The following is a 9,700-nucleotide window of genomic DNA, read 5'->3' as shown; positions in this document are numbered from 1 at the left end:
ACATCCCTTGCCCTTTCATCGTCTTCAGGAGCAGTTTCACTTTGTTTCTGCCACATCCAGACCACACGTCCCACTGTTCCACCAAGATCCTGCTTCCTTGGCATCACAACCCCTCACCCACACTCCAGGAACAGCTTTAACCACAATCCATTATGGAGATGCACCACTTCAAACAAGCTGCTCTGAGCATCAGGGACTGTGTGGACACAGACACAGGCCCTGTGGAGATATATATATATATATTTTTTTTTTTTTTACTGCTGTTCCATATGGTTTTCAACTGAAGCTGCCCCAGCTTTCCTGGGAGCCACTGGACTGCAGCACTGTGAATCCCACTGCCAGGCATGGGCACAGGGAGCTCACCTGGAGAAGTCAGTGGTACCACAATGAGACACCAGTAAAATAAAGGCAGCAAGGCAGGGCTGACTACTCAGGAACTCAGTGCCTGAAAGCATCATCCCACCTGCCCATCCACTGGCTGCTTTTCCTGGTCATCCCTGATTTAATCACCCTGCTCCAAGCCCTGCTGAGGATGGTGATGGGGACCCCTGTGGGAACAAGGATCCTTCTACAGCTGGACACTGCCTCAAACCCAGGCAGTGGTCAGTGATTTGCCAAAAGGCAACGACTGCCACAGGCATCACAAACCAGAAATCTAAACAAGTTTAAAGATCCACCTACCCATTTGTGTAGAAATAAATACATCCTGAAATACCTACATTCACTAAAGCATTTGAAATACTTAAAAGTACTCAGCAACAATTATATTCCTTATGAATACGCCCAGGTGAAAAGACTCCTGCAGTATGGATACCAAACCAAGGTGGGAAATCAATGCATGCTGGAGAAAACCACCCGTTTCTACAGGCAGGATACAAACCCCTTGAAGAAATCCTGCTTGCTCAGCTTTCCTGCCTGCACCAACTGATGTAACAACTGGCCCATGTGATCCCTGGTGATCTGACTCCTCTCCAGCGTCGACTCCACTCCCACTCGCACAAAATCGGGCAGCAGGTTCTGGGTGCTCAGCTCCTCCACACACTGCATTGCTTCCTGTTCCAACGACACACAGGGACATTTGCTGGAACTGAAAACATCCAAAAATGGGGCAGGAGAATGTTTTCAACTACAACACAGGTTTTGTTTGGAGGGAAATGAGTATTTACTGAAGCTGCCAGGCAAAGGTGCTGAACTGGGCTGTGGAAACTTATCACAAAACAGCACTGAGATGGCAGTTGAATAATGAGGTTAATGATAATGATGATGATGATAGTAAAACTAAGAACACGAGCATTTATACCATGCAGACAACAGTTTTTAAAATACAGAGTCAGGCTCAACAATAACATAATACTAATACAATAATACTAACAACAACAATAGTAAAAAGAGAACTTATACCACAGAGACAACAATTTTCAAGATACACAGTCAGGCTCCAGGGTACAGTCTGGCTGCTCAGTGAAAGGACAGGAATTGTCATCTGGATGCCACCACAGCACCCATTATTTCATCAAATCCCAAGCCAAGTCAAAATGAGGACACTGGGCTGGATGCATCACTGGCCTGATCTGGCAGAGGAATGCCTGGCTTACAAACCCACACCATATAAAGAAGCAGAAAAGAGGTGGGGAGCATTTAGAGGGACATTTACCCTTTCTGAAGCTTTTACTTTCTGGCGTGGGCATTTTGTAACCCAAGCAAATAAAACACTCTTAAACAGACTTTCAGAGAAGTGCTCAATGTCACACTTCAAAAATCTCCACTGTCATCAGCAAAGACCTTCCACTGACCTTCTCAGTGCAGCTCAACAGATCTCAACAGGCCTCCAGACTAAAGACATTTGCTCTTTGTCTTAGTTACGAAGAACTGGCAGCCCCAGACACATTTCTGCAAGCCCTGGGTGGCTTTTTGCTGCAGGTCAGAGGCCTGGCAGCCCCAGACCACACGCTGGGGCCGGAGCTCTTCCATCAGATGTGCCTGGTGGGTCCCAGGACAGGCGGGTGAACGTGCCACCAGCCCAGCCTGCTGTCAGCAGGCACCAGCACACAGCTCAGCAGTTCTAACTCAGGGTCAGGTTAAATCCCAGGCTAAAGCAATGAGAAATGGCTCTTCCTCTGCTCTATACATTAACATGCTCACACATGGTTTTATTAATGGGAGTTTCAGCTGAATTAGTCGGAATCTTTGTCACATGCTGCATTTGAAGAGTGAGTGCTGAGAATTTACAATTACCAAGTAACCCCCTAATGCAACAAGCTGCCTCAATTTTCCTCCAATCCAGGATTTCAAAATTTCTCCTGATAACTGGCTGTGGACCCAAACCAATCCATCATTAGAATAACCCTCGCTCTGATTCTAATTGGAAGTGCAAGCAGCAGCTCTGGTTTTAGGGTTCCAAACCAGCAAGTCCCTAGTGCTGCCACTTCAAACTTGGCAGGGTTGTAAAATGTATTTCAGAGAAAGATCAAACCCATCAGCTTTGCAGCAAATGCAACATGTCTTGCAAACTCCCTGGACAAGCTAAAAATCCATTTACAAGGGAAACAAGATTTCAGCCTTTAACTAGGAAGTGCTGACAGCTGCTCAGTCATTTTCAATGTTTATTAAAAATACTCTGGAGTGGTTTGTTCAATATTTATTATTGCCTTATCTGCCTCCAGATCAGAACAGCACATGCTTTGATAACTGAATGAATACCTCAGTTTATTTTCCCACTAGCTTTTCTGCTTCCAAAATTGCCGTTATTACAGAGCTGCTCAGTGATTCATGACAGACACACATACATCTTGCTACTTAAAACACATAAGCTGGGGTTTTTTTCTCCATTATTAGTAGGGTAGAGAACAAGCCTTGGAGAAAACTGTCCTAAAAATGCTCATAGAGCTGCTGCTGCCCAAATTTTGACAGGCCCTACCCATGTCTGTGCAAGCTGGGTGCTTACAAAGAGGCTGTTCCTGGAGAGAAAACACAGCAGAAAGGTTTGTGGGGCTGGAGTAACTGAGGCTTTCATTCTGCTTACCTTAAAATCATTAATATGCAAGAACTCATCAATGATAGATTTGCATTTTCTCTCTATTTCCTCTTCTGATAGTGAAGGCTTTTCTTGCACTGGGGCTGGGGGAGCTTCTGGCTTGGCTGGTGAAATAGAAGGAAAAAAAACCCATATTTGTAAGAAGAGAATCAGCATCATTTTCAGGGATGGAGTTCTGGAAACAGAAGTCACTGGAGCAGGATGTGTTCCTGTCCCTCCACCAGGCACAGGTCACTTCTGGGCTACATCCCCCTGTGTGAACTCCCACATTTCTGTAAATTGGCCTCCTCGTAGACACGCAGTGGCTCAGGCTGCAACACCTTCAGACCCCCTCTCGACATGAAGTAATTAAGCTTTGAGCAGTTGGAGCATGCTGCACATTCCAAACATACTGATTGCAATGGGCAGCGACCCAAAGCATCCTCCTGACCCCATTCCCAAAACCTTGGTCCCCAGGAAGTCCTTTACCAAGGCCCAAAGCTTCAAGACGAGCATGTGCTGCATCATGGCAGTTGAGATTTATTCCTCACTTCCAACTATTTCTAGACATTTCCCAGGGATGGAGCAGAACTCTGCATTTATTGCAAAGACTCAGTCCACATGGAATGTCATTCCAAGCACCCTCAATATTTTCTCACTTGGCAGTGCTAAGGATGTGCCATGCACGGTCTGTCCCACACCCAAACCACTTCTCCGGCCCTGGGAGGTGTTTGGAAAGGGCAGATGTGGCTTTCCTGGGCAGGGAAGAAGCTGCTCTGCACAAATGACACCAATTCTGGGCACTCTGAGTGCAGAAACCAGCAGCAACAGTGCCAGGGTATGAGGAGGCAGGAGAACACCGTGGTGTGGTGCTCCACTGGTACCTGCAGCCCTCCCACCCCAACGAGTCCTACGGAGGAGCTGACGCCAGGGCCTGTATCAGTCAGCTCTGGGACCAGCCTCTGGGAGGCAGCTCGCAGCTATCACAGCTCAACAGCACGTCACCACGGGCCCAACATTCCCCTTGCTGCACACAAACCTGTCACTTCTCCCAGAGATTCTCCCCTCGTGCCTTTCCACACGTTCAGAAGGACTCCCCGGGCGCGGAGGAGCCGCTTACCGGGTTCCTTGGCTTTGCTCCTCTCCGCCTCCGTGCTGTTCCTGTCCACCTCCATGCCTCCTGTCAGCTGCTTCACCGTCTCCAGCATCTCCCTGCGCTGCTCCTCCTGCGCCTGATTGTCGAGCAGCAGCTCCTTGCTGCTGCTGCCCCTCAGGAAGGTGTTGGGACGGGAGAGGGAGCCTGGCAGGGGTTTGTCGTTCTTCTCCCTGCCCGTGCTCCCGCGACTGCGGAACAGAAACCACACCAGCTTCAGGGCTAGGGCAGGAGCCAGCCCTGCTCCTGATGCTGGGAAGGTTAGAGGAGATACTGAGCAGCTTTAGAGTAATTGCAGGGAAAAAAACCACAACCCAAACCCAACAGGGTTGTTGTCTCCACTTTTTACCGCTGTAGCTACAATGAACATCATCAAAATTAACTCAAGGCTCAGAGATGCACCAACACAAATACCCACAGAGTGGATTTGGCTTCCTACAGAACATAGAAAAGCAACAAAGTTCTTTCAGCACCCGTTTGATACCTGGAATGGTGGATTTTATAAACACGGAGGTGCTGGTTTACTGTGAAATGGTATGAGTGGGGTGTTTTATTGAAAAACAGCGGAGGCTACCAGCAAGGATCTGTCCTATTGATTACTGTGTTAATGAGTAAGACAGGCAAAACAATACTGAAGTGGAGTAATTTCCAGATAAGACAGAATTTTAGGAGAAATAGGAGGGAAAAGAGAGGGACAGCCCCAAGAAAACACCCCATCAGCTCATGGGTACTGTAAGGAAGAACCAGTGACATTTAAACAGACTGTACATTTATAAACCACACCTCGAGTTAATAAATTATTGGGGGTTAATACACGTTTTATGCTACAAGCTGGAGCCTGCCCAGGGAGGCAGGAGCAGGCCTGGTCACAGCCAGGGTGTTTTGAGAGCCCTGCTAAATTTCTGCAAGGTTTTAGGCATGTTCTTCTGGACAAATAAACCTCCTGAGCTGGCTGAATCCATGACCATTGAATCCAGTCTTTATTAGAATGTTTGGGTTTTTTTTCTGAAGAGTTTTTAAGCTGTTATAAACTATTAGCAAATGTATCCTTAGGGTGACAGGAAAGTGGAAACTCAAACATTGACTGTAACAGCTTTAAAAATGAGTATCACTCATCTCTCCTAGGGTATTAAGAAAGATGTGTGTGTTTTAACTTAAAGTACACGGGGTGGGGAACAGCCTCAGCCATTCCTGGGAGCTTAGTGAACTTCTCTCCTTTGTGTGCAGGCCACTAGAGCAGCAAGTGCAAAGTGCAGGTGTATGGAGAGCAGAAGTCCTGGGGGACTGAAGCTTACCTAGTTAAGGCCCTGCGAGAGTCTATCTCTGAAGATGCAGATGAGGCAGATACAGATGAGACTGGAGGCTGCAGTGCAGAAAATCTGTTCAAACTAGTGGCACTTGGTCGTAGGGAGTCTGGGAGGTTGTGAAGACAACACAGAGAAGAGTGACAAGGTCAGTAGCTGCTGACACCACAAAAAACATTTACTAGCTGGGTGTGGAGTGATGTGGAGAGAAGTGAAGGGGAAGGGCTGGTCCTGCCCCACGCTGACCCTGCCTGCAGGCACTCATGCACAGGGATGAGCACACCCACCCCAGCCCACTCTTGGCAGAGATGGTTGGAAGCTAAGCAGAGGGTGAGGACCCATCCTGACTTACCCATCTCGCTCGCCTTTGCTCCACCACTGCTGCCCTTCCCCCAGCTGCCCAACTGGGCTTTAGGCACAAGCTGAATCTTCTCATCTATTGTGGGCTGTAAAACACATCAAGACACGACCATCACACGGGTAAATTGTAGAACTTAACTAGAAATGGGGTACTTTGGGGCAACAGCCCCTGTCTTGTGAATACCAAAACCACAAACAGCCTCTTTCAGTGTCAGGGAAACACATTCCCAGTGACCAGGAGCTTCTTGGTATCAGGAAGTTGGAAGCTCAGCAAGGAAAAAGCCCAGTGTTAGCAGCACTTGAAACACGTCCAGTTTGTGATGAGTAAAATGGTTCTGCTGCCCACTCCACCCACCAGTCCTGGCTCTGGGGGGAATCCACACAGTGACAGAGAGAATTCAGAGGGCGAGAACAACAATAGGCTGCAGAACTTGGAGGGAAGAGTAGTGTCTGACAAGAAGGGAACATTGATTTTACAACGCTCAGTAGGTGAATTTATCGACAAGGAGGTTGTGACCCTGCAGATCTCCTTGTAAGGGCTCCTCTCTCCTCTGACAATGCAGCTCTTGTGGAGCTAGCTCCACTTGCACTGTATCTGTACTAAATGGAGTAGAAGGCCTTCTCCCAGAAGAGCTGTAAGCCCAGACAAAAGCAGGCTAAATCCCTCCTGCTAATTAAGCTTTGGAGGCTGCTCCGTGACTTTCACGAGGAACAAACTGAGTTTGATCTGCAGAAGGGCTACAGCCCATCCTGGTTCTGCTCTACAGCTCTCTGAGCATCCAGGCACTGGGAGTAAAATTCAGGAAGAGTGACATTAATTGGGACAAGGGAACATCCAGGAATCACCCTGATTTATGGGAAAGAGAGTTCTTGGCAAGAAATCCCAAAGCTGTTCTGAAGATGATTAAAAAAAAGAAATTGCCAAGCTTGCCTAACCTGCAGCCTGAAATAAATGTCCCAAAATCACCACTTTAATGGCAAAATAACAGGAAGATGCTGATCTACAGGATGGGTGTGAGAGTTTATTACGTACTGAGGGATGTGACTGCACCACACATCCATCCAGAAACACTGTAAAAATGGACACAGCTCTTCTCACACTACTTAAATCTCTCAAACCTGGCGTGCTGCCATCTGTGACACACCAGGAACGATTTGTTTTCAAACTGAACGTGGCATCCTTGCTTTACAAAGAAGCAGCATCAGAATAGGGGCTGGAGAACTCAAGGCAGCAAAGGATTTCTATCAGCCAGGTGTTTGAGACCCCTTCTGCAACAGCCATGTGATGTACCGTGGGAGCTTCACACATTATAACCCAATTCATGCTCTTATTATTTAATAAAATGAGATTTCCCAACTAAGAGAACTTCTGGGTCACTAAAAGAACACTACAAACTTCACAAAAAGCCTATGTCTAACTCCCTTCCCTCAGAACAAACAAATTAGGAATGTTTGGAAGACAACAGAGTCTTCCTTGGTGCTTTACTTATGCACAGTACTAACTCTGGCCATTTAAAATGTCCCCAGTCCTAAATTTTGACCTGTAAACACCCATCAGTCTTTCCTGGACAGGCACAATAAAGCAAGACCTCGGCACCTCCGCTGCTCTGAACGAGTCTTGTGCTGGCACCTACCTTGGTGATTTTAAGGAACTTGGTGGGGTCCAGCACCCTGCTGTTCTTTGCCCCTTGCACAGTGTTCCAACCGCCTTCATCGACCCGCTGGACACCTGCAGATGACAAACACAGCTGCCCTCAGCTCAGCCCACAGGCCACCACCTCCAGGTTCCACAGGAGCAGAAGACGCTGGCGTGTTTCTGCTACGCCTCAGCAAGACTCTGTGCTGAAATCACTTCTCCCCAAGTGCCTCTTCAGGCTGGGATGACACAACCAGCTTCCCTGACTTCATTATGATAAAGTAGCCCTGACATAACGACCTCGCTGTCCCAGGGCTGGTTTTGGTAGCGACTCCTCCTGGTGCCATTTCTCACACTCTGGACACGGCTGCGCTCATGAACTCACCAGAGGCACAGACTCTGCTGACCCAAGATCTGAATCTGCTGGCACAGACTTCATTGGTGCCAGGACCACTTGATCCCAAGTTCCTCACCTTCTCCTGCTGTCAGTTTGAGGATAATTAAAACAAAGTCTATGTGTCCCTGTTTTTACAGCACTTTCCTTTGAGAATCCTTAGTATTAAGAACCCCAAAGATGATTTTCTCCTTGCCCCACTCTGTCCCAGCCTTCATTTTCCCAGTCACTCTAGATTTCCCCTTCAGGCAGTGGCAGCCTTGAGGGCTGGTACCAATTTAAGGTAATGCCAAGACCCTTACTCCTGCTGAGTTATCACCTCACAACTTTAACAGCTAAAGACAACATGGTTACTCTTGAAATTAGGGATTATTCCCCTGAAATGAGATTCTGCTGTGTGCCAGAACGAATGGCAAATCTGACTCCTACAAAGGAACTTGTTAGAACAGATTTCTGGCAGCCTGTCACAAAATCAAATATGGTTTCCATGAATCTGAAACCTAAGTACTATTGGCCTGTGACTGTTCATTTTTACCCAAAGGATTTGCCCCTGAAAAATCCACACATCTAACCCACAGCAAGTCTGTTCCTTCTCCAACCTCGGCCATTATCAGGCCCCAATTCCCTTTGCTCATTACATCCAGGGAAAGCAACAGATTTTCCTTCTTTTATGTGGGATTCCTTCCATGGCCACTGGAAGTGAAACAAGCAGCCAACTTGGCTTTTACTTTACCCGGTCTCCTCTTCTCTTTGGTCATGAGTTGTTGGACTTTTCTCTGTTCTTCCTGCTCTTCAATTTTGGCTTCTTTATGAATCTGCTCGATGGTCTTCGGGCCCTGGTCGGCTCTCCGGGACACCCAGTTGCACTAGGAAAGAAGGAAACTCCTGCTCAGAGCTGTTTCCAGGGGAGTGCTGTAAATGGGCTACTTGGAACACTGGGAAGGAGGCCTGACCCTCCCACCCTGTAACGTGGCAGAAGGGGCTGCTCCCCAAAGAACCATGGAGGATTCTGTGCTGCCTGGTCATGTTGCAGATACATTATCCCAGCACCACAGGTCAACCATCTACTCTGGCACAGAGACTCTGGTGTAGGTTTTGGTGGAGAACAGAAGCTGCAGTGAGGACCTGACTCTGGAGAGGTGTGACTGAACTCAAGATGTTTTAAGCCCCAGCACCCTGCCCATTCCCATCTTTCTAGGTTCAGAGGGAATGGAAGGACTAGAGGGAGGCTGCTGTCACTCTCTAACCTCTTGCTACCAACACTGTTTGTTGGAGCCTATCCTCCAAGCTTGAGCTAAAGAATGAAACCCTGATGATAAAGCAGTGAGAAGTGACTGCATTTTATCTGGAGATGGTGCTTTGCCACTCCAGGGATGGTGATGGCTGAGACAGGAATCCTGCAGAGAGAGGTGGAGCTGTCTCTCCACAAAACGTTTCCACTGCTTGATGTGTCTATTCAACCATGGAGTGCACAGACCCATCTACCCTCAGAACAACCAGACTGTCTCTTGATCGTGCTACAACCTCATTACAACGTCAGGGTCGTTACCTCAGAGCACTCTGCAGTCACAACGGTGACTTCAGCCTCCACAAAACCCCCAACCAGCTCCAAAACAGCTATCTGAGGTATGAGTATAACCTGCTCAGGGCTTCAGTCAAATGCTGTCTGGTGGCTAAAGCCATGCTGCCATCAGCACCTCCATGGGTGAAGCTACAGGAGCTGGGAAAGGTTTGTGCCACCTTCAACTGCACGGTGTAGACTCCAGCTTTCACACCTTGACTGTGTCCAAAACCACTGATGACAACACAGGCAGGGCTCATTCTGTGTGTGCACCTGTTT

At 47.9% G+C, this 9,700-nt stretch overlaps 1 protein-coding gene across 1 annotated transcript in view; it reads right to left on the bottom strand.

Moving 5' to 3' along the window:
• The window catches only part of EIF4G3 (eukaryotic translation initiation factor 4 gamma, 3), a gene marked incomplete at its 5' end in the record, with an annotated part of 43,160 nt that overhangs the window by 9,052 nt on the left and 24,408 nt on the right, over positions 1-9,700 (bottom strand). Inside the window, 7 exons of the mRNA XM_008942636.1 lie at positions 881-1,053; positions 3,023-3,138; positions 4,134-4,357; positions 5,462-5,579; positions 5,823-5,916; positions 7,465-7,559; positions 8,594-8,726. Coding sequence (XP_008940884.1) covers positions 881-1,053; positions 3,023-3,138; positions 4,134-4,357; positions 5,462-5,579; positions 5,823-5,916; positions 7,465-7,559; positions 8,594-8,726 — 953 coding nt within the window. The remainder of the gene's footprint in view (positions 1-880; positions 1,054-3,022; positions 3,139-4,133; positions 4,358-5,461; positions 5,580-5,822; positions 5,917-7,464; positions 7,560-8,593; positions 8,727-9,700) is intronic.

This window comes from Merops nubicus, unplaced genomic scaffold (assembly GCF_000691845.1).
Source record: "Merops nubicus isolate BGI_N331 unplaced genomic scaffold, ASM69184v1 scaffold16886, whole genome shotgun sequence".
Classification (NCBI taxonomy): Eukaryota; Metazoa; Chordata; class Aves; order Coraciiformes; family Meropidae; genus Merops; species Merops nubicus.
The sequence above is the reverse complement of the archived record's forward strand: the minus strand, read 5'-3'. Positions and strand labels throughout refer to the sequence as shown.